Here is a 25,067-nt window from a genome sequence, read left to right as displayed (position 1 = left end):
CAGGGGAGGGGGTGATTTGGGTGGGAAGGGACGAATTGACCAAGGAGTTACGGAGGGAATTCCCCCTTCTATTCCGAATCCGACCTTTCTGTCCTGGGCCTCCTCCTTGGCCAGAGTGAGTGCCACTGTAAATTGGAGGAGCAGCACCTCATATTTCGCCTGGGTAGTTTACACCCCAGCAGTATGAACATTGACTTCTCCAATTTCAGGTAGTCCTTGCTTTCTCTCTCCTTCCCCTTCCCTTCCCAGCTCTCCCACAGCCTACTGTCTCCGCCACTTCCTTTCTTTTTTTTGCCCCCCCCTCCCCCATATCAGTCGGAAGAAGGGTCTCGACCCAAATCGTCGCCTATAACTTCGCTCCATAGATGCTGCTTCACCAGCTGAGTTTCTCCAGAATTTTTGTCTACCTTTGATTTTTCCAGCATCTGCAGCTAACATTTAAAATTATAAGTTTGGACAAAATTATATGAACACCCAATTTCTAAAAATGTACTGGCTACATGATGTAATTTTAAACTGCAGTTTCAAACAAGTACTGGATTAGTTTTACACTTAAACAATACAAACTATGAAAATAGTCTCTGTGGCAGACTGTTGCCAGGACTAGAGGGTCTGGGGAGAGGTTGAGTAGGCTGGGACTCTATTCCTTGGAGCGCTGGAGGTGAGGGGTGATCTCATAGAGGTGTATAAGATCATGAGAGGAATAAATCGGGTAGATGCACAGAGTCTCTTGCCCAGAGTAGTTGAATCGAGGACCAGGGGACATAGGTTTATGGTGAAGGGGAAAAGATTTAATTGGAATCTGAGGGGTAGCTTTTTCACACAAAGGGTGGTGGATGTCGAGAACAAGCTGCCAGAGGAGGTAGTTGAGGCAGGGACTATCTCAACATTTAAGAAACAGTTAGGTAGGTACATGGATAGGACAGGTTTGGTGGGATATGGACCAAATGCGGGCAGGTGGGACTAGTGTAGGTGGGACATGCTGGCCGGTGTGGCCAAGTTGGGCTGAGGAGCCTGTTTTCACACTGTATCACTCTATGACAGTCATTGTTCTCGCCACCTTTTTGGTTTGTCATGAAAATGCAAATTATCTAAGCTAACAGCAACTTGTGCCCTTCCTTGTGTGTGTTTTGTCATTTTCTTTTCACACGCCAGACAAGTCACTTCTAGTATATTTGGCAACAACTGCATTTACAATAAAGTTATTAGCATCATTGCATCTCAAGTCCATTTGCCGCTGGGCAAAACCACTGGAGAAATTTGATGTATTTTAGCATTTGAGTTAGTTAGATCCAAAATACCTTACCTGAAAAGATTTTGGAAGTCCTCATCATTTTGATATGCTCCATAAATTTACATCCTAGCCACCTCAGAACCCATTCTTGATTGTTCCACTATCTTCTAACTAAAATCCCTTATTGTTGATAATAACCTGGTAAATCACCATTGAACACTATTTGATATTTTACAATATCTTGGCAAAATGTGCATAATGGATTAAGACACATTAGCTATAAATTACATTTCTAGAATTTAGATTTATGAAAACAATCCACCATAATTTTTTCAGGCAAAAGGCATCCGTCTACACGATAATGCTGCCTAATATAAAGATTAGGATAAGCCTTGCTTGACAATTTAAATCAAAATTGAACATTTTTCAAAGTTACCTTTGTAAAGATAGCTAAGGGCATTCCATACTGGTCTTCCTCTAAACCTGAAATTAAACCTGGAACTATCACAGTCTCAATTGTATTTGCTTGTGGTTGCACAGTGATTGGTAAAGATTGAGAAACCAAAGAATCTGAGATAAACACTTCTTTTTGATTATTCTTTTCATTCATTGTCTCTTCCTTTGTCCCATTATCTGCATCAAGAATGCTGGTGTCCAAAGTTTCCCAATCACTTTCAGATGAATTGGGTGAAGTGTGCGGTGGAGGTCGTAATCTATCTTCTACTTGCTCGGACCTCGCTGCATCTGCAAAGCTTACCAGCTTTGCTGTAACATTTTTCTGATGATCTCCTGCTGGATATTTTGTGTCTACACTGAATTCTGGAGTAATACTTGAAACGTCTGACACAGAAATGGACACATATTCTTCAGCATTCAAACCATGCTCCTGGAAAACGATATCTTCTGAAGTGCTTTTACGTGGTTTGTATTGTGACGCATCTGCTAAACCATGTTCTACCATTCCTAAATAAATCATTAAAAAAAAATCAAGATTGCAAATTAATCAGTCGAACCTCTACATACAAAGAATAAACCAGTAACTCATAGATGGGGGAAGAACAGCTCTATTCAATGCTTCTTAAGAATTTGATGCTAATGAAACCATACGCTGCAAAATTCACTTAAAAAACAAAAATCAGGAGTTCCAAAAGTAACACTAGCAAATTTGCAGATGACACAAAGCTGGGTGTGAGTGTGAACTGCAAAGAGGATGCTAGGAGGTTGCAAGTTGAGTGAGTGGGCAGGTGCATGGCAGATGCAGAATATAAAGTATATAAATGTGAGGTTATCCCTTTTGGCGGCAAGAACTAGGAGGCAGATTATTATCTCAATGGTGTCAGATTAGGAAAAGGGAAGTGCAACGAGATCTGGGTGTCCATGTACACCAGTCACTGAAAGTAAACATGCAGATGCAGCAGGCAGTGAAGAAAGCTAATGGCACGTTGGATAACAAGAGGATTTGAGTATAGGTATAAAGAGGTTCTTCTACAGTTGTACAGGGCCCTGGTGAGACTGCAACTGGAATATTGTGTGCAGTTTTGGTCTCATAATTCGATGAAGGTCATTCTGGCTATTGAGGGAGTGCAGTGTAGGTTTAGGAGGTTAATACCCGGGATGGCGGGATTGTCATATGAGGAAAGATTGGAAAGACTGGGCTTGTATTCACTGGAATTGAGAAGGATGAGAGGGAATCTTATAGAAACATATAAAATTATAAATGGGCTGGACAAGCTAGATGCAAGAAAAATGTTCCTAATGTTGGGGGAATCCAGAACCAGGGGCCACAGTCTACGAAAAAAGGGGAGGCCATTTAAAACTGTGACGAGAACAAACTTTTTCACCCAGAGAGTTGCGAATTTGTGGAATTCTCTGCCACAGAAGGCAATGGAGGCCAATTTAAGATAGAGTTAGATAGAACTTTTGGGGCTAACGGAATCAAGGGGTATGTGCAGAAGGCAGACAAGGGTTACTGATTGTGGATGATCAGCTATAATCACAATGAATGGCGGTGCGGGCTTGAAGGGCCAAATGGCCTCCTCCTGCATCTATTTCTATGTTTCTATGTATCCTGATCATAGCGATTCAGGAGTAGGTTTTGTACATGTAAGATAATCCATGTTAAGCGAACTCCTTCTCCAATTTTTCTCATGTATTTAAATTCAACGGCAGCAATCTTGCCACAGGGGCAGTAAATCATAAACACTAATGCAGAGATTTGACCATACAATCAGGGTTGACACTTTAATGCTGTTTAAGGAGTGTTACAACAGTGATGTGGTTTTAGATGACATTGGACCAAGATCCCTTCTACCTTAGTTACATTGAAATTATTCCATGTTAGGATGCAAGCTTGAGGAACTCTCCCATTTTATCAACCAATATCACTTAAAACTTACTCTACATATTGCTTGTGGCATTTTATGCGTGGAAATTGGCTGCTATATTTCCCAAGTACTGTAATTTGAAAAAGTACTTAATGTAGTTACTTAAACACATTTAGAAATCTAAAGCATTTTTCAGCCAAATGTGTTTAACTAATTTATTGATAAAATATAGATACCTACCTGGAAATAGCGATAGTACAGTCATCAGGGTTCCAACTAGACGGTTCACTGGTGATAAATAAAATAGAACCTGCAAAGTAAGTTGCTGTTTTACTATCACACTCAAAAACAGATAATAAATATTATAAAAAAACATACAATTACTAAAGGTTTCCAGCAATGTCATAAATTGAAAACCATTGACTCCCATCTCAGCAAATTTCAGGTGGAGTAAATGTTAAGGTAAAATGGTCTACTTGTAATCCTAAACCAAACTACAATCTAAAAGCAACAAAACTGCAGTTGGTGGAAGTCTGAAGTAATACTGAGAATGGAGCTAGGACCTCTGGCTCTGAATAGAGATATTCCCTTTATCATATTCATCACTTCCCCACCCTTTTGGCTACTTAAAACTAGTCTGTTTTGTCACATTCCCACAGTCTGTTGAATGGCCTACAACCCAAAGTGTTAACTCTATCCAGATTATATTTCGCTATTCACATGTGCTGCTTAACCTGATGAATGATTCCTGTATTTCCTGTTTTATTTCTGATTTCCAGTGACTGCAGTCTTCTGTTTTTCAAACATATTAACACTCTTAGTTGTACAAATGTTTTGAATGCAAGAGAAAATTTGATGAGGATTAACTACTTACACGTGCCAAGATTACTTACTTTTTTCTCTAAAAGAATCAATTTGAAGAGAATTATTGTCTGCAAAAAAAGCCTAAAATTAGCATTTGTATGAGAAATTGTATGATTGAGGACAAAAATTACATTTATATAGTATATTTATTACTGTAAAACATTCCAACAACCTTCCTGGAAATGTAATTTGAAAAAGAGCGCCATTTTAAGGAGACATGATCATAAACCAGATCGGTTTTCAGAGCATTGTAAAGAAAGGAAAATTGCTTTGCCAGAGGAGAAGTTTGAGAACAGCTTTTACAAAAAGAAACACTATTATAAAATAAAAATAATGATGTAACAGAGCGGACAAAAAGAAAAGCAGCGTCCCGGCGAGAGGGCTTGTACATCTGGCCGCCCACAGCAGCGACTGCGGAGATTTATGGCCCCGACCACGGGAACAATGGAGGAGGACTGACTTTGTGCCTTCCACCACAGTGAAGAATGCTGTGGTGGATGTTTGTGTGAAGGAGTGGAGACACTTTTAAGAAGCCAGCCAACTTTTACTAAGCCAGAAATACACAGCTGTGAAGTTTAGGGGGCATTTAACATTACCGGTTGGTTTTCCTTGGTTCTGAAAACTCGTGCTTACGTTTTTTTCCCCCCAAAGAGCCAATGAAAACTACCGAAAACTACCTCGACTACCTACAATGACATGGCGACCCCATTACCACTGCACCTACAACTACAAAACTATGGATTTTCTCCATGGCGACCAATTTTTGCTCACAGAAAATATTTCAACATGTTGAAAACTTTGCAGCGACCATACTGAGGCTGCGACTAGTTCCCAGAATGCGGGAACTCCTCTCGACCATGAAGGAGACTCACCAGAGACCACCAGCGAACATGTGGCGACCATGTGGCGAGCGCAGAGTCTCCTGCACTCGCCTAAAAAGTCGCCAAAGTGGGACGGGCTCTTAAGGGTGATTCTTCAGTAAGTCTACTTTTAACTTTCTGGAAACCCGAAAATAAAACTTAAATATTTGCAACTTTGAATGTCATTTCACATAGATGAACATCTCTACAATGGGAAAAAATATGTTTGGCGCAATCATTTAGAGAATTTAATTTATTTTTTCCTCTTCATTTTACAGGTTGCCCATTGCATTCAGTCATATCCGTCATATTTTTATGATGAACACTGCAAAATAACTAATTTAAGAATATAAAATCAAATTTTTGTCGCAGTCATTCAAATTATAGAGTATCTTCCTCAAATAAAACCCCCAAAAAAACCTTTTCAGTCAAACGCATTGATTTTAAACCTTCGTAACAGTTTCCCGGTCGAAAAAAGTGGTGATTTGAACATGAATGGTAACCTTCACATAACTTTTCTTCAACTTCCTCTAAAACAATATTAACTTCAGATGAATAGGCAAAAGCATACTGTCCATTTATCAACTACAATTGATAATTATGGTCATTGGTGTATTATTTTACACATTATGAGTATAAAATATTCGTGTGACGGATATGACTCAGTATGGTGGAAATGATCAAGCTTGGGAGCGCCGCGTGATGGAGATGACTAAAACTATCTTTAGGGCTAGGGTTCGGACTAGGGCTGGGGCTAAGGTTAGGGCTAGGGCTAGGGTTAGGGCTAGGGTCACTTAGCCTCTATCTCCAGCAGCTCCAGCCAGATGCAAAGTCGTTGCAGCGGTCCTCTTCCCGTGACCCGATGTCCCTCTCCATGCCCGGCCCTCTTCAGCCCTTGTCCCCCGGTGGGGGAGGGAACAAGGGCTGAAGAGGGCCGGGTGTGGATAGGGACATTGGGTCACGGGAAGAGGCGACGGCTGCAACAGGCCTTTGCAACCAGCTTCAGCAGCTCCAGCTCCAACCGAACACAAAGCCCCGTTGCAGCCATCGCATCTTCCCGTGACCCAATGACCCTCTCCACGCCCGGCCCTCTTCAGCCCTTGCTAGCCGGTGGGGGGGGGGGGGGGGGGGGGGGGGGAGAACAAGGTCTGAAGGGGGCCGGGCACGGAGAGGGACTGGGTCACGGGAAGATGCAATGGTTTTGTGTCCGGCTGGAGCTGCAGCTGGATGGAGATCGGGGGTTAAGTTGCGGATGTGACCGTGACGGGAATGGTAGCCCCAGCCTTTAGCCCAGGATGGCCTCGCCGGAAGGCCATACCTGGCCATATCGTTTGGACGAATGCCACATGGCATGATTTGTTCCCCAGTACAAATCAAAAACGAACGATTTAAAAAAAAAATTCTAAGAGTTCAGCACCATTTGGGAATGGCGCTGAATAAAGGTACCTGTTAAGTCAAGTCAAGTCAAGTCAAGTCAAGTTTATTTGTCACATACACATACGAGATGTGCAGTGAAATGAAAGTGGCAATGCTCGCGGACTTTTGTGCAAAAGACAAACAACAAAACAACCAAACAAATTATAAACACAATCATAACACACATATTCTTTTACATAATAAATAATAGAAGCAAAAACGTTCTGTAGGAGTTAGTCCCTGGTGAGATAGGCGTTTACAGTCCGAATTGCCTCTGGGAAGAAACTCCTTCTCAACCTCTCCGTTCTCACTGCATGGCAACGGAGGCGTTTGCCTGACCGTAGCAGCTGGAACAGTCCGTTGCAGGGGTGGAAGAGGTCTCTCATGATTTTGTTTGCAGCAGAAAACTGAGTTTTCACATGCTTTTTATCCTGCGAACCAGGAGAAATTCACAATGTAGGGGACTTGAATTCCGCGGTCTTTTGAAGTCGGAAGTTCGTGTCTTTTCTATTTATAGCCATATGGAATTGCTGAACAAAGTGCGTGACGGTAAATGACTCCAATCATCGGGACAAGGAATTTTTGAAAAAAACCGGTAAGATTTCTAATTTTATCGAGAATAGAGGAATTTTTTTAAGGGCGATACTTATTTTAATTATTAATACCCACTGTTTAAAAATATTTTCATTTCAGATAGATTCCCCACTAAATAAATATGCCGACTTGAAATTTCACTAGTAACCATCGGGACATGCGTTTTTCAGGGGGGGGGGGGGGGCATCGAACATTGGAATTTAAAACAAAACCTAAAAATAACTTTTAATAACTTTATTCATTTAGGGTTTAATCTTTATTTATGAGGATTATGTTTATTAACATTATAGAAAAAGAAAAAATGGGATTGAATTATGGATTTTCCTTATATACAGCATCAAAGTAGCGGGACACCAAAGTAGACACTTACTGAAGAATCACCCTGAAATTGGAGGTTTCAAGGTCAGTTTATTGTCACATGTACCAGTTAAGGTACAGTGAAATTTGGGTTGCCATACAGCCATACTAAGTGAAAAGCAACAAGACACACAACCACATAAAAGTTAACATAAACATCCATCACAGTGGATTAAAGAAAGGACCAACAAATGACATGATTTTACAAAGGCCTTTCACAAAATTATACATGACCAACTGTCCAGAACAGTACGAGACTATACCAAGAATTTTGGAAAAAATATCAAGCGACAAATTTTCTTCTGACGCCATTCTCTAGACTAATTCTGACCAATATTAAATAATGGAATACTGATATAGTTTCTGCTATTGTAAGCCAGACAACAAATGCACACGTTCCTACGGAAATCAATAATAAATTATGACTCATCATTATTGGTAAAATCATTTAATTATAATGCATCTTTATTGCAACAAAACAAAACATGGCATTTTATAAACCAAGCATAGAGAAAGACTTAAGAGGCTGTCCCAGCGCGGCGACCTAATCAGCGAGTTTGCCCTCGACTCATACTCGCAGCGTGGTCGACACAAAGTCCTAGGAGGTCTTTGTAACTCCCCTTCATGCTCTTGAGTAGTCCCCGTGTACTCGAGGCCTCAGATAGGTTGCGATGTATTTTTCAACATGTTGAAAAATGCCTGCGAGTGAAAAAAGGTCGCCATGGAAAAAAATGTAATTTTTTTTACTCGTAGGTTTAGTCGAAGTAGGTTGTAGTAGGTCAGCATGTTATTCGTAGGTAATCAAGGGTAGTCAAAGGTAGTCGTAGATAGTCTTCAATAGTCAAAGGGCATTGAAGGGAGGTCGAAGAAGGTCGTCTTCACTCTCCACTATTCGGTGTCCAATTTTCCCGAAGCTAGTCGAAGCTAGTCTTCAACAGAGTCGAAGGAGGTCTTCAACACGAGATTTAACTCTCATCAAACTCTCCTAAACTCACCAATTAGGTCGCCGCAGTGGGACAGCCCCTTAAGTTAGAGATGATCAGAGATAGGGCAGGAATATAGGCTTTGTGGAAGTTTTGGAGAAGAGCAGAAGCTAGCAAACGGCATAGTGCAGAAATTCTGGAGCCAGGCATCCGATTATTAAACTCACTCAAAGTAACACAGATATCAGGGAAACTTGGAACAGAGAAGTGAAGGGTAATGGTGGGACACGGAAATAGGGAAAAAGCATGCTGACAAGAAAAAAAAACCTATTATTCAATTTAAATATTAGTATGAATATTTTTAAATTAAATTGATAATCTGATGTTGTGATTGAAATGCTGACTGTGCACAGAAGAAATTGAGAGGCTGTCTAAATCAGCTGGCTAATATTAAACTCACATTATTTTAAATCAAGGCCCAACAAATATCCAAGACCAATTTGGTTAATATACCTTATGTCTGAAATGGAGAACCAGGTCACGAGGCGACAGACCTAAAAAGAGAGATAATTTATATTAAATTGTAATGTCAATAAATAGTCCTAACTGAAAAATAATATCATTACAATTAACAATAATTAGATTGCCTATTCTTTCCATTAGACATGTTAAGGAACCAGAGAATGAATCATCTAAGAAACAGTAATATGTATAATTAAGCCTATGCCCATTCTTTCAAATAACAATGAAATTAATCCCACTCTCCATCCTTCCCATTGTCCCACCAACTCCATCCCCTTCATTTTCAAAGTTTCATTGAATATGGTTTCAGCGCTCGCTCAGCAGTACATCCCAAATCATAACTCGCCGTCAAAACAAAATTCTTGGCTTCCCTCCATCACTGCCAGCCAAATTAACTCCTCATCTGTCATTCAGAAAGTGTTAAAAATGTATTGAAGGCATTACTACAACACATTAAAAAAATTCAAAACAATTAGGAAAAGTCGACATGGTTTATTCTACATTTTGATGGAAAAATTCAAAATGGCAAACAAATAGAGAATTAAGGGATCTTAGAAGTAGAGGTATCTAGGTTTCCCGGAGTATGATTTACAAATAGTAATTATGTAGGTAAAGCAAATCATTATGAAAGTTATCGTTGAGGAATTGAATACAATAAGAGGGGAATTGTGAGTCAGTTAAATGGAACATTGGTGAAACCACATATTGAGTACTGTGTACAGTACCGGTCTTATTTCAGAAATAACATAAATGCATTTAACAGACCACATACCACAGGAGCATGCTCGTCAGGTCAATGTCTCTGAAGACTATGATGCCAATTTAAACTCATTCTATCTGTCTGCACATTGTTTATATCCCTCCATTCTTTGCCTGCTCATGTGCCTGGATTAATGCTACTCAAGCGTTGCTATCTTATCTGATGCTACCTTCTCCCTTGGCAGCACATTCCAGGTATCTGTGAGAAATGCTATCCTTGATCATATTGCCAGAGTGACCAATGCAATGTCATCGTAAAGATCAACTTTCATTTGCATCTGGAGGAAGAGACAGTCCTGAAGAAAATGTAAACTCCCCATTGAGGTGGGGGTTGGGTGGGGGCGAGGGAACAAGGGGGCCTTCTCTCAGCACACACAGCGTAGCGGCCCAAGGAGGCTGGGCACCACCTTGTCCAGAGCAGCTGGGGAACGGTAATAACTGCTGCCACTGATTCCTGCATTCAGAGATTAAGAAAAAAAATGGGAGATCTAGGGATTTGGAGTGGCTGTGTGGTGGAGTGAGGAAACCATGTCCCGCTCTCAGTGACATTCCCACAACCAACTGTTCGCCCGAGTTCAGGGTGAAAGAACAACAACCAAGTTATTTTTAATAGCTAAAATTATATTTTTGTAACTGCAAGCTAAAAATACTAAGGCTGTTTGTGACATTGTTTAAGAGTTTTATTGCACGTGTTGATCAAAGCAATTGCGTGTCAATTTCAATGGTCTCCCACGTGTTATGTATTGCCAGGAACAATAACCACAATGGAGTAAGTAAGTAGTTTACTAGTTAACTTTGAACTTTAAACATAATTGTGATTTACAAAAGATGGATGCAGCCTTTAAGACTGGGTCCCGCGCAAGTCTTGAGTCACCATCCACCAATTATACTATGTTTCCAATTACGTTGCATGCGTGACGCTTCTGGCCGGCAAGGATGCTGTCAACACAGTGCAACTAGCAGCCTATGTTCTTACAAGGATGTTGCAGGACTAGAAGTTCTGAAGTCTTGGGAGAGGTTGAGTAGGTTGGGACTTTATTCGTTGGAGTGCAGGAGGATGAGGGGTGATCTTATAGAGGTGTATAAAATCGTGAAACGCATAGATCGGGTAGATGCACAGAGTCTCTTGCCCAGAGTAGGGGAATCGAGGACCAGAGGACATAGGTTTAAGGTGGAGGAGAAAAGATTTAATAGGAATCCAAGGGGTAACTTTTTCACACAAAGGGTAGTGGGTGTATGCAACAAGCTGCCAGAGGAGGTAGTAAAGGCTGAGACTATCCCATCATTTAAGAAACAGTTAGACATGTACATGGATAGGACAGGTTTGGAGGGATATGGACCAAACAAGGGGAGGTGTAGCTGGGACATGTTGGACGGTGTAGGCAAGTTGGGCCGAAGGGCCTGTTTTCACGCTGTATCACTCTTTGACTATGACAGTAGTGTCTGATCGCTCCATCTGCTACAACCGAAATCCGTTATAAAGAGGTGGGTAATAACAAAGGTAGACTGTACACAGGCAGCTAGTTTCACCATAGGCCATTAACAGTTAGAACATAAAAACATAGAAAATAGGTGCAGGAGTAGGCCATTCGGCCCTTCAAGCCTGCACCGCCATTTAATATGATCATGGCTGATCATCCAACTCTGTATCCTGTACCATCTAACTCCCTCTTAAATATAGTTGACAAACAATCACTTCTATTGACACATGCAACAATACTCCATTAAAAAACCCTTCATTTTTCAAAATCTTACAGGAAAAATAATGTTGTCAATGCAAAAGTTCCTGGTTCCCAATCTCCTTTATCCCAATTACATGTTTTTAATAACACAAGATTTGTTTGGAATGGAACTCTCATTTTATAGCAGATCAAAGTGTATATTTGAATGATTTGGATGTGGAAGGCAAGATCAGAAAGTTAGTGGATGACATGAAGATTGGGCAGAGTTGTTGAACAGTGAATGCAGACTTAACTAACTGCAACATAAAATCTGAATCATCAACATTCCTGTGACAATTTAGAGCAAACCTGTTTTTCCTCCCTTTGTGTGTGTTTTGGGGGTAACCAAAAAAAAGTGTGATGTGATCGATGTTTACTTACTTAAATAAGCCTGGGATCCCTCTAAGGCATTCCCTCCTAAAGAGCTGTTCATGTGTTCATAAAGTTCCTAGTATAATCATTAAAAAAAAATCATGTTAAAAACATTCAAACTCTGAAAAGGACAAATATTATATCCATCTTTTATTTGCCTTGTGCAAGCATTACACATGTACAAAACAGTCAACCCACTAAAGCACAATGTAAGAAGATTTATCATTTGTTGCTAACACAGATCTTAAGTGCAGAAGTCTAAAGGGCCAGTCCCACTTAGGCGATTTTTTTAGGCGACTAGTCTGTTGCCACATGGTGTCGCCTGTGTGGTCGTGAGTAGTCTCCTCAGTCGCCCAAAGAGTCATATCGTTTTTCTGGTCGCCTCTGGATTTTGAAATGTTCTAAATTTTTTGGCGACTGTGGGCTTGACGCCAATGTGCGTAGCTTGTCTTCTCCTGACATAGGTGCTGTCATAGGTTGTCGCCAGGATGACATAGGTTGTCGTCAGGTCGCTGGTGCTGACTTTGGTGAATTCCATCTACGTCAACCGGCGACAGGTACCGGCGACTGAATTGTCTTAAGTTGTCTTCAGTTAGCATAGCTGACGTAGGTTGTCATAGGTGTGGTCGTGGGTGGACTTCCTAATGGGTCACCGGTTGTTGGTAGCTTGCCGCAGCTTGCCGCAGCGAAAAGGCCCGTTCCTGTGCTGTACTTTTCTATGGTCTATGTTCTATTTTCTACAATGAACTTGAACAGATAACATAGACTTGCATTTCATAGAAGGGGAACTGGTATTCACAGAAGGCAATAAACCATGGTTCCATGTGCCAACAATCACACGATCACACTGGCCAACAAACTAAACACCTTCTTTGCCCGCTTCGAAACTGGCAACACCACCAGGAGTGGAATAACCCCGGCCATGGCGGAGGGGCAGGCCTTAACACTGAGTACTCAGGAGGTACAGTGCGCTCTGCGTAGGATCAATCCACGCAAGGTCGCAGGTCCGGATGGAGTCCAGGGAAGGGTACTAAAGGACTGTGCTGTACAGCTGGCGGAGGTATTCACAAGAATCTTCAATCTGTCTCTATCTTTGGCAACGGTCCCCAAGTGCCTGAAAACAGCCACCATAGTGCCGGTGCCGAAAAAGTCTAAAGTCACCAACCTGAATGACTACCGCCCGGTTGCCCTAACTCCAATCCCAATGAAGTGCTTCGAAAGGCTGGTGCTCTCCCACATCAAATCCAGCATCCCTGCCTCACTGGACTCTCATCAATTTGCATACAGGGCAAATAGATCAACAGAGGGTGCCATCTCTCTGACTCTTCACACTGTCCTGACTCACCTGGACAGACAGGGCACGTACGTGAGGATGCTCTTCATTGACTATAACTCTGCATTCAATACAGTCATCCTCACCAAGCTCACCACCAAACTCCACCAGCTAGGCCTCAGCTCACCGATATGCGATTGGATCCTGAACTTTCTGACGGAGCGACCGCAGGCAGTGAGACTGGGCCCGCACCTGTCCTCCACTATCACCATGAGCACCGGCACACCACAGCGCTGTGTACTAAGCCCCATGCTCAACTCCCTCTTCACTCACAACTGTTCCTGCATAATACTAATAATCTTAAATATCTTGATTAGATATCCCAACAATTGCCCAAATTCAAGAAAATACAAGCCAAGTTAATGAAAGATTACCTCTTACACTGCAGTCTCACTTAGCTTCAATTGCATTACACATTCGCTAAAGCAAATATTTCCTTTTTAAGCATCTTAAACTGGATGCTACTCTCATTCAATGCTACCCCCATGTTGCTTTCTAGTTCCCACAATGTCTGTGCCGAACATTATGCCAAGTTAAACTGATCTCACGCACTTGCACATGATCCACCCCTCTCCATTCCCTGCATATCCGTGTGTCTATGGAACTACATGACCTTATAAGTGTGTCTATCAAACATAGAAACATAGAAATTAGGTGCAGGAGTAGGCCATTCGGCCCTTCGAGCCTGCACCGCCATTCAATATGATCATGGCTGATCATCCAACTCAGTATCCCGTACCTGCCTTCTCTCCATACCCCCTGATCCCCTTAGCCACAAGGGCCACATCTAACTCCCTCTTAAATATAGCCAATGAACTGGCCTCAACTACCCTCTGTGGCAGAGAATTCCAGAGATTCACCACTCTCTGTGTGAAAAAAGGTTCTTCTCATCTCGGTTTTAAAGGATTTCCCCTTTATCCTTAAGCTGTGACCCTTTGTCCTGGACTTCCCTAACATCGGGAACAATCTTCCTGCATCTAGCCTGTCCAACCCCTTAAGAATTTTGTAAGTTTCTATAAGATCCCCTCTCAATCTCCTAAATTCTAGAGAGTATAAACTAAGTCTATCCAGTCTTTCTTCATAAGACAGTCCTGACATCCCAGGAATCAGTCTGGTGAGCCTTCTCTGCACTCCCTCTATGGCAATAATTTCCTTCCTCAGATTTGGAGACAAAAACTGTACGCAATACTCCAGGTGTGGTCTCACCAAGACCCTGTACAACTGCAATAGAACCTCCCTGCTCCTATACTAAAATCATTTTGCTATGAAAGCTAACATACCACTCGCTTTCTTCACTGCCTGCTGCACCTGCATGCCTACTTTCAATGACTGGTGTACCATGACACCCAAGTCTCACTGCATCTCCCCTTTTCCTAGTCGGCCACCATTTAGATAATAGTCTGCTTTCCTGTTTTTGCCACCAAAATGGATAACCTCACATTTATCCACATTATACTGCATCTGCCAAACATTTGCCCACTCACCCCAGCCTCTCCAAGTCACCTTGCAGTCTCCTAGCATCCTCCTCACAGCTAACACTGCCCCCCAGCTTAGTGTCATCTGCAAACTTGGAGATATTGCCTTCAATTCCCTCATCCAGATCATTAATATATATTGTAAATAGCTGGGGTCCCAGCACTGAGCCTTGCGGTACCCCACTAGTCACTGCCTGCCATTGTGAAAAGGACCCGTTTACTCCTACACTTTGCTTCCTGTTTGCCAGCCAGTTCTCTATCCACATCAATACTGAACCCCCAATGCCATGTGCTTTAAGTTTGTATATTAATCTCTTATGTGGGACCTTGTCGAAAGCCTTCTGGAAGTCCAGATACACCACATCCACTGGTTCTCCCCTATCCACGCTACTAGTTACATCCTCAAAAAATTCTATAAGATTCGTCAGACATGATTTACCTTTCGTAAATCCATGCTGACTTTGTCCAATGATTTCACCACTTTCCAAATGTGCTGCTATCCCATCTTTAATAACTGACTCTAGCAGTTTCCCCACTACCGATGTTAGACTAACTGGTCTGTAATTCCCCGTTTTCTCTCTCCCTCCCTTCTTAAAAAGTGGGGTTACATTTGCCTTTAATCCATTCAATTCAATTTATCTTTGTGTTAATAATGTACGCCAGTATATCAGGTGTACAAACTGAGAAGCAACTAGCAATGGGATTAAAACATGAAAGTCTTTGTTTCACCTGCTGATGCAGCAGATAACAAGATAAGCAATTTCAGAGTTGAAGGCTTGGTTATCTGAAAGGATAATTGCCAAGAATTCAAAATTGGAAGAGAATGGGCTAATTAGGGACGTGCAGCATGGCTTTGTCTTATTAACTTGATCATGTTTTTTGAGGTGATGAAGGTGCTCATTGAGGGTAGGGTCGTGAATGCCATCTACATTCATTTTAGTAAGGTATTTGATGAAATCCCCACAGTATACTGATCCAGAAGACTAAGATGCATGTGATTCACAGTGACTTAGACACATGGGTTCAGAATTGGCTTACGAATAAAACAGAAGGTTGTGGTGGAAAGGCATTATTCTGGTTGGAGATCTGTAACCAGTGGAGTTCCGCACAGTTCTGTTGTTTATGATATATACACACACACACACACACACATATATATATATATATAAATGGACATGAATGTAGATGGGTTGGTTAATACATTTTCAGATGATACCAAGATTGCTGGAGATGTGGACTGTGAGGATGGCTGTCAAAATATTCAGTGGGGTTAGATCAGTTACAGAAATGAGCAGAGAAATGACAGATGGAGTGTAATCCGAGCAAACTTGGTGTGGCACTTTGGGAGATCAAATGCAAGGGGAAAGTATACTGGTAAGAACCTTAACAGCACTAATATACATATAGAGTAAAGGAGGCATATTAAGAGGCTATTATTAGTATCTAAAAGATGCCTTGGAAGGTTAAAGAGCTGGAGGAAATTGCAAGATTAGGGATGAATGAGACTGTGTTGGTAATTGAAAACAATAATGAGAATTAAAAACAGAGTTGATGCTTAAATTGGAACCACTGCAGATCAATGAAAGGGATGGAAGAACATGACTTGGGATGATACTGTATGTGATCTAAAATCTGTCTCATGAAATTACAAACAGTTTGGCTCAACACAAGGAGAGGGAAGAAGTCAGTTGTTAAAGAACAGATTTTATTTAAACAAGCACCAAAGACAATGCTTTGGTCTTCCAAATATCCCACATTCTTGTGGCACAGATCACCAAATAATTAATATAGAGGAATAGGATTAATGATAATAAAGAATAAAGGTAATCACTAAAATGACATAAAATTCCAACTGAAGCTGTTTGCAAAGGATGTAAATGAAGAATATTCTACTTTATTTTGTTTTCGTATTTTAGTTTAGAGATAGTGCAGAAACAGATCTTCGGCCCACCGAGTCCACGCCGACCTGCGATCCCTGCACATTAACGCCACCCTAAACACACATTAGGGACAATTTACACTTTAGCCAAGCCAATTAACCTACAAACCTGGACGTCTTTAGGGTGTGGTAAGAAACCGAAGATCTCGGAGAAAACGGTCACGGGGAGAACGTACAAACTCCATACAGACAGCACCCATAGTTGGGATCGAATCCAGGTGTCTGCCGCTGCAAGGCAGCAACTCAACTGCTCGGTGTTACTTTCTTGCAACAATTTTATTTAAATGAAAATAGTAAAATGCTTACCTTTAAGATAGAAATTTGTGAAAAATCTTTTTCCTCAAAGTAAGCATGTGTGATGAGTTGCAATTTTGCTTGAAGTAAACCATAAAGCGGCTATCGAGAAAAATTGCAATAAAGTATCAATTAATTCACAACAATATTTTATATTAATTTCATAGAATAACAGAACCTTCAACCTATCAGGTCTGTTTGTAAATTTGCAGCGAATGTGGCTATCAAATAATACAGAAGGTATGTGTGGGGAAAATGGCAGTTTAATTGTAGTTTAATTTGGGCAGGGCTTGAGATATTGCTCTTTGGGAGATCAAATGTAAGGGGAAGTATAATTTAATGGCAGAATCTTGAACAACATTCATATACAGTGGGATCTTTGAAGGAGCTCTCGATTTGGGCCTAAAGCTGAAACACAAGGAGATGGGGTGGAAAATAAAGCATATTTGCCTTCACCAATCTGAGCATCGAGTATAAGAGCAAGGAATTCAAGTTGCAATTAATAAAATTTTAGTTTGGCCGCTTGTTGAATATTGTGTGCGGCTCTGGTCACCCCATCACAGGAAGGACGTGGAGGTTTTAGAGTGGATGCAGAAGAGCTTTGCTGTCTGGATTTGAGGATATTTGAGCTATAAGGTTGGACAAATTTGCATTGTTTTCTCTGGAGTGCAAGACGCTGTGGAGAGTCCTGCTAGAAGTTGAGGAAAACTGTAAATGTGGAATTGGAAGGATTTTAACCGAATGCATCAATCTGCCTAAAAATAAAGCATGGATTTATAACAAAAAAAAGATAGAAATGAGTCTGGTCTAATAATACTTCAGACATGGTTTAATTATGCCTATTGCAGAATACTTTTCATTTAGAAAGGACTGAAAAGTGGAAAGGGAAGAGGCAAGCCCAAATAAGAGGGATGACAAGAAGGAATGAGCTAGGACCAGTAAAAAGATTATGAAGGGTATGTGAAGTCTGTCCCAGTAGAATAGCCCCCTTTCTCCTGCCATCTCGTCTTTAATTAATGGTACTAATTACTCATAAAATCTTTCTCTCACACCACCCATTAAGCAATTTATTTGACTGATCTATTCAAACCAATACAAATTTGGACATGACTCAAGTAATTGTGCATAATATTTGTGGTCTTAACTGTATCTTCATTGCTTTTCAGTACTATCTGGCAAGAAGTAACCTCAAAAATATTTAAATGCGTACCTTGCATCACTAGTTCAGATAAAGAAACAACTTTGAGAGCAGATATGACATCATTGTAAAATTAAAGACATTTGTAAATGTACAATAACATTTTTAAAAACGATGACGCAATTTGATAGTTAAATTTAATATTTTCAAATTGCTCTTATTTAAATAATAGTTTAGGAAAAACTCCATTATAAGTCTCCCATTTCTAAGCATGGCCAACAGTGTTCTGAGGCTTAGACACTGCAGATGCTGGGATCTTGATGAATTCAACAAGTTCTGCATGATAAAGTTGATGAAATCACTTCATTATTAACCTCCACCCTGCCCTCAAATTCACTTGGTCAATCTTTGAAACCTTTCTCCTCTTTCTCGAACCCTTCTTCTCCATCACATGGGACCGACCAACGATTGATATCCACTATAAACGCATAGACTGACAGTTATCTTGACTAGAACTTGTCCTCCCTGCTTCTTGCAAGGATTCCATGCTCACACTCAATTTCTACAACTCCGCTGCATCCGCTTCCAAGATAAGGCTTTTCACGGATGTCCTGTTTTTTTCAGTAAATGTGGCTTTCCCCATTGTTACAGATGGAGCCCTCTCCCATGTCTCCTCTGTGGTGAGAAGAGGCTTTCCATTCTAGGACATTCAATATGTCCTCTTTCTGTAGAAAACATGGTTTTCCCCCTCCTGTCATAGATATATCCCTCATCCATGTCACCTGTATCCAGTAGTTCTGCTCTCGCTCCCCCTTCCCCCAGACGGAACAAGGATAGAGTTCCCATGGTCCTTACCTTTAACCCTACAAGCCTCAGAATCCAAAACAGCATTCTCCGACATTTCCGCCAACTTCAACATGATCCCACCACCATCTGCAAACTCCACACATACCATTTTAATTTCAGATATTCAAGATCTGCAATTTTTTGCTTTTGAGCAACACTAACAAACCCCTTTCATCAGCTTAGAATAGGTAACCAGTAAGCCTATCAGCAGGTTCACCAATTCAATGGATCATAAGAGAAAATGTGCTATTAAAAAATAGACAAAAGTGAAATTAAATTTGCTCAATTGCTATGTCATTACAGGTGCACAACCTTTTATCCGAAAGCCTTGGGACCAGGCACTTGTCGGATTTCGGACATTTTCGGATTTCCGAGTGGAAGATTTTTAGCGTAGATTAGGAAGGTAGCGCGGGCGGCTTGAAATGTCTGGAGCGGCTGCCTCCTCCCCGGAGACCGGGGAATCATTGCATAAATGTTAGTCAGTTAGTTTGGAGGGATTTTATGTGGTGGTGGTGGGGTCGGCGGCCACAGCGCTCCGGAGCACGGCGACCCGATAAGGCATTGCCCGCTCCCTGCTGTTATCCCAGCGCTGCGACGCCGCCGACTCCAACATTCGCGGAGCTGGGGCTGCGGGCGTCCGGCCGCGGTGGATTTGGAGCGCCTCGCAGCCAGGGGTAGAGTTGCCGGGGTCGGAGCTCCAACCGGCGCCGCCCGCGGCCGGACGGAGCCCCCAGCTCCGCGATGTTGGGAGTCGCCGACCAGGTAGGGGACTAAGAATCAAAGTTTCCCCCTTTACCCCTCCCCCCCTTTATCACCCTCCCCCTTTACCACCCCCCACCACCACCACATAAAATCCCTCCAAACTAACTGACTAAATGGCCGGTTTTCGGAGTTTTTCGGTTTCCGGAACACCGGATGAAAGGTTGTGCACCTGTATTACTTTAAAACCAAATAGCTGAACAATGAAATGGTACTTACACCTTATTTCTTCTTCCCAAATTACAATATTTTATTAAAGAAGCTGTATTTGAGAAAAAGTGAATTACCAGCCTGCTGAGCACACAGACGCTCTTTTGCACAGTTTCTCTAGTGACGTCTGCTTGACGAACTTTCAGGATCTGAAATAAAGAAAGAAATGCTAAAATTAGAGCCCCTAGAGGGACAGAATAACTTTATAGCTTGATAAAGAGAATGAAATTAATAAAAAAGTATAACTTTGACATTGGAAAAAAATGCCTGCATTAACACACTAAACAACAACATGGTAAATAGTGTCATCGAGCTGTATAGCATTGAAACAGGCTCTTTCGCTCAATTTGGCCACACTGACTATGTTGCTCCACTGAACTATTCCCACTGCAGAGCCAATATCCCTCCAAAACCTTTCCAATAAGAGAGTTTGGTATCTCGTGTACGCAATGAATCATTGGATTTTGTCAAAGGTCTAAATCTCTGATCTTGACCGCGTTTGGCCTGCTGTGCTGCGATTTCCGACAGAACTGCCACCTACGGCCGTCATTTTTGGCTATCTCGCTCAGAGCCCCTCTCCGCCTTACGGGTGCGGAGGCGGAGGATTTAAAGAAATTCACCATTCCCTCTGCTGCCCCTGCTGGAGGGAGGGGGAGGGACTATAAAACCAGGAAGTGGTGTGCCTCACTTAGTCTCTGCAAGATGGATGAAGCCAAGGGGCACGTATCTCTGAGCTCTGAATAACACTGAACACATGTCTACACAACTGTGAGTACCCTTAATGTGGTTTGAAAATGAAAATATGGTTTGTTTGAAGTAAAAAGGCACTGCTTGCAAATAGTTGTTTGGGTGCTTTGGCTTAAAGTTGAAAGGCACTACGTATTGCAAATGGTGGCTTGGGAGCTTTTGTTTAGAGTTGAAAGGCACTACTTACTGCAAATGATGGCTTGGGTGCTTTGGCTTGAAGTTGAAAGGCACTACTTACTGCAAATGGTGGCTTGGGTGCTTTGTTTGAAATTGAAAGGCACTACTTACTACAAATGATGGCTTTGATGCTTTGGCTTGAAGTTGAATTGCACTATTTACTGCAAATGGGGGCTTGGGAGCTTTGGCTTGAAGTTAAAAAAATCACCATTCTCTCCGCTGCACCTGCTGGAGGGAGGGGGAGGGACTATAAAACCAGGAAGTGGTGTGCCTCACTCAATCTCTGCAAGATGGATGAAGCCAAGGGTCAGGTCTCTATGAGCTCTGAATAACACTGAACAAATGTCTACACAACTGTGAGTACCCTTAATGTGGTTTGTAAATGAAAATATGGTTTGTTTGAAGTAAAAGGCACTACCTGCAAATGGTTGTTTGGGTGCTTTGGCTTAAAGTTGAAAGGCACTACTTACTGCAAATGGTGGCTTGGGAGCCTTGGCTTGAAGTTGAAAGGCACTACTTACTGCAAATGGTGGCTTGGGTGATTTGGCTTGAGGTTGAAAGGCACCACTTACACCAAATGGTGACGTGGGTGCTTTGTTTGAAATTGAAAGGCACTACTTACTACAAATGATGGCTTGGCTGCTTTGGCTTGAAGTTGAAAGGCACTACTTACTGCAAATGATGGCTTGGGTGATTTGGCTTGAAGTTGAATTGCACTATTTACTGCAAATGGGGGCTTGGGAGCTTTGGCTTGAAGTTAAAAAAAATCACCATTCTCTTTGCTGCACCTGCTGGAGGGAGGGGGAGGGACTATAAAACTAGGAAGTGGTGTGCCTCAATCACTCTCTGCAAGATGGATGAAGCCAAGGGTCACATCTCTATGAGCTCCAAATAACACTGAACAAATGTCTACACAACTGAGTACCTAAAATGAAAATATGGTTTGTTTGAAGTAAAGGTTATCCATTTTGGTGGCAAAAACAGGAAAGCAGACTATTATCTAAATTGTGGCCGATTAGGAAAAGGGGAGATGCAGTGAGACCTGGGTGTCATGGTACACCAGTCATTGAAAGTAGGCATGCAGGTGCAGCAGGCAGTGAAGAAAGCGAATGGTATGGTAGCTTTCATAGCAAAAGGATTTGAGTATAGGAGCAGGGAGGTTCTACTGCAGTTGTACTGGGTCTTGGTGAGACCACACCTGGAGTATTGCGTACAGTTTTGGCCTCCAAATCTGAGGAAGGACATTATTGCCATAGAGGGAGTGCAGAGAATGTTCACCAGACTGATTCCTGGGATGTCAGGACTGTCTTATGAAGAAAGTCTGGATAGACTTGGTTTATACTCTCTAGAATTTAGGAGATTGAGAGGGGATCTTATAGGAACTTACAAAATTCTTAAGGGGTTGGACAGGCTAGATACAGGAAGATTGTTCCCGATGTTGGGGAAGTTCAGGACAAGGCGTCACAGCTTAAGGATAAGGGGGAAATCCTTTAAAACCGAGATGAGAAGAACTTTTTTCGCACAGAGAGTGGTGAATCTCTGGAACTCTCTGCCACAGAGGGTAGTTGAGGCCAGTTCGTTGGCTATATTTAAGAGGGAGTTTGTGGCCAAGGTGACCAGAGGGTATGGAGAGAAGGCAGGTACGGGATACTGGGTTGGATGATCAGCCATGATCATATTGAATGGCGGTGCAGGCTCGAAGGGCCGAATGGCCTACTCCTGCACCTAATTTCTATGTTTCTAAAAGGCACTACCTGCAAATGGTTGTTTGGGTGCTTTGGCTTGAAGTTGAAAGGCACTAATTACTGCAAATGGTGGTGGGTGATTTGGCTTGAAGTTGAAAGGCACTTCTTACTGCAAATGGTAGCTTGGGTGCTTTGGCTTGACGTTGAAAGGCACTTACTGGAAATGGTGGCATGAAGTTGAAAGGCACTACTTACTGCAAATGGTGGCTTGGGCGCTTTGGCTTGAAGTTAAAAGGCACTACTGCAAATGCACTTACTTCCTGTTTGCACTTTTTGGCCATCTTACTCAGTCCCCCTCCGCTGAGCAGGTGCAGAGAATTCTTCCCATCAATGAAAAATAAGTGTTATTAGTGTTTAAAAAATGTTGAGAATCTCTCGCCTGTCAATCACGCCCTGAAAGCCACACCTTTTCCAGGGGGAGGGGTTATAAAACCCAGAAGTGTGGGTGTGGCTCAGTCTCTGCATGATGGGGGAGGGAGAGGTCATGACTCTGTCTGAGCTGTGAATCAACTGAACACACTGAATGTCTACTGAACTGTGAGTTTGGTGTGGTTTTATGGTGGTTTCACCCTGCATGAAATGGTATGAAGCTGCATTTGAATTTGGTGGCCTTCAACCCTGCTTGAAGTGGAATGAAACTGCACTGAATTTGGTGGCCTTGCACCCTGCTGAAAGTGGTATGAATCTGCACTTGAATTTGGTGGCCTTGCACCTGCTTGAAGCGGTATGAAACTGCACTTGAATTCGGTGGCCTTGCACGCTGCTTGAAGTGGTTGGAACATGGATTTGAATTTGGTGGCCTTGCACCCTGCTTGAAGTGGTTGGAAACTGCACTTGAATTCGGTGGCCTTGCACCCTGCTCATTGTGGTAAGAAACTGCACTTGAATTTGGTGGCCTTGCACCCTGCTCATTGTGGTAAGAAACTGCACTTGAATTTGGTGGCCTTGCACCCTGCTTGAAATGGTAGGAACATGGATTTGAATTTGGTGGCCTTGCACCCTGCTTGAAATGGAATTTCAAGGAATAGTCATGAGTCAACTGCCAGCCCACCAGCCGTGAGTTAGCTGCCAGCAGATCAGGCTTGAGGGACTGAGCTGCCACCCCAAGAACCCATACCAGCACCCCAGAAAGCCCCCCCACTGGCCACCAATATTGGAATTGGCGGAGAGGTGGAATATTGCGTCGGGGGACCAGCCCTCCCATGTGAACATGGAACCCAACGGGTCCCACTTAGTCTACTACATAACTAAAACTCTGATCTTGTTATCTTCCGGTTTGGTGGTCTTTATATTTGCGTTGTTTGCGATAGCGCTATCATTTTTCGCCAGTTCACTCACCGTTCTCCTGAGCTGCGAGTGCACCAAATTTCGTTCCGATTGGTTGAATACCGTGAAAGTTAGCGAGGTTTAAAAATCCAAAAAAACGCACGTGCGCAGATCAATCTCTTCTCCTGCCAGTCAGCGCCGCGCAGATTAGTCTCTTTCCCTGTCACTCCCCGGGATGGTCCGCTCCTTCCTGCGCCATCGCATCTTTACTGGAGTTGAGGATGGCCGGCAGAGGTTTCCAACCGGACTTTCGGAGGGTCCCACAGCAGCCCAGCCCCGCCCCAAGCAGCCCAGCCCCGCCCCAAGCAGCCCAGCCCCATACCAAGCAGCCCAGTGTCGGAGACTGGACCCAGCCCAGCCGAGCGTGGGAGACCCAGCTCAGCCTGGAATCAGAGATATTGCCAAAGTCGCCAAACGTAAAATTGAGACGCTGATCCCAGCAGAGGAGAATAACCAGTGCCCGCTGTGAGCCCCATCACACCAATTCCAGCCACTACCCCTCTGGTCCCCCTAGCTGGCTCCCCCCCTTCCCCCATGGCTCTTCCCTTCCCCCTCATGGCTCTTCCCTCATTTCCCCCCCCTCAACTAATCCTGCATTCACAACCCTCACACCCACCCCCCTCTCCCCCCCCACAACTAATCCTGCCCACACAACCCTCACACCCCCCCACCCCCCCACACACCACCCCCCCCCCCCACAAGTCCCCCCCCCACCACCCACCCCCTCCCGCCCACACACACCCCCCCCCCTGCCCACCCCCCACCACCCCCCCCGCCCCCCAACCCCCCCCCCCCCCCCCCCCCCCCCACCCCGCTGCCTACAAAACCCACCCAACCCCTCCCGCCAGCACAAACCCTAACGCCTCCCCTACAACCCGCCCTCCCCCTGCTCACACACCCCTCCCCCCACAAACCCCCCCCTTCCCCCTAAACCTCTCCCCTGCTCACACACCCCTTCCCATGCTCACACAAACACCCGCCCCCATACACCCCCATCCCACATCCCTCCCCCGCCCACATATACACCTCCCCCCACCCCACCTCCCCCCTGCCCCACACCCCACTCCCCCACACACCCACTCCACCCTCTCACTGCCTCCTACACCTCCCTATCCACACACACCCCTCCTCC

At 43.2% G+C, this 25,067-nt stretch overlaps 1 protein-coding gene across 1 annotated transcript in view; it reads right to left on the bottom strand.

Moving 5' to 3' along the window:
* The window catches only part of avl9 (AVL9 homolog (S. cerevisiase)), a 71,119-nt gene that overhangs the window by 17,816 nt on the left and 28,236 nt on the right, over positions 1–25,067 (bottom strand). The window contains exons 4-10 of the mRNA XM_055634638.1: positions 20,018–20,089; positions 17,000–17,089; positions 11,956–12,022; positions 9,086–9,126; positions 4,452–4,490; positions 3,799–3,868; positions 1,671–2,197 (exon numbers count right to left, since the gene is read on the bottom strand). Coding sequence (XP_055490613.1) covers positions 1,671–2,197; positions 3,799–3,868; positions 4,452–4,490; positions 9,086–9,126; positions 11,956–12,022; positions 17,000–17,089; positions 20,018–20,089 — 906 coding nt within the window. The remainder of the gene's footprint in view (positions 1–1,670; positions 2,198–3,798; positions 3,869–4,451; positions 4,491–9,085; positions 9,127–11,955; positions 12,023–16,999; positions 17,090–20,017; positions 20,090–25,067) is intronic.

The sequence above is a fragment of the Leucoraja erinacea genome, chromosome 4 (genome assembly GCF_028641065.1).
Source record: "Leucoraja erinacea ecotype New England chromosome 4, Leri_hhj_1, whole genome shotgun sequence".
Lineage (NCBI taxonomy): Eukaryota > Metazoa > Chordata > Chondrichthyes > Rajiformes > Rajidae > Leucoraja > Leucoraja erinaceus.
Note: the sequence above shows the minus strand (reverse complement) of the source record. Positions and strands in the feature narration are given on the sequence as shown.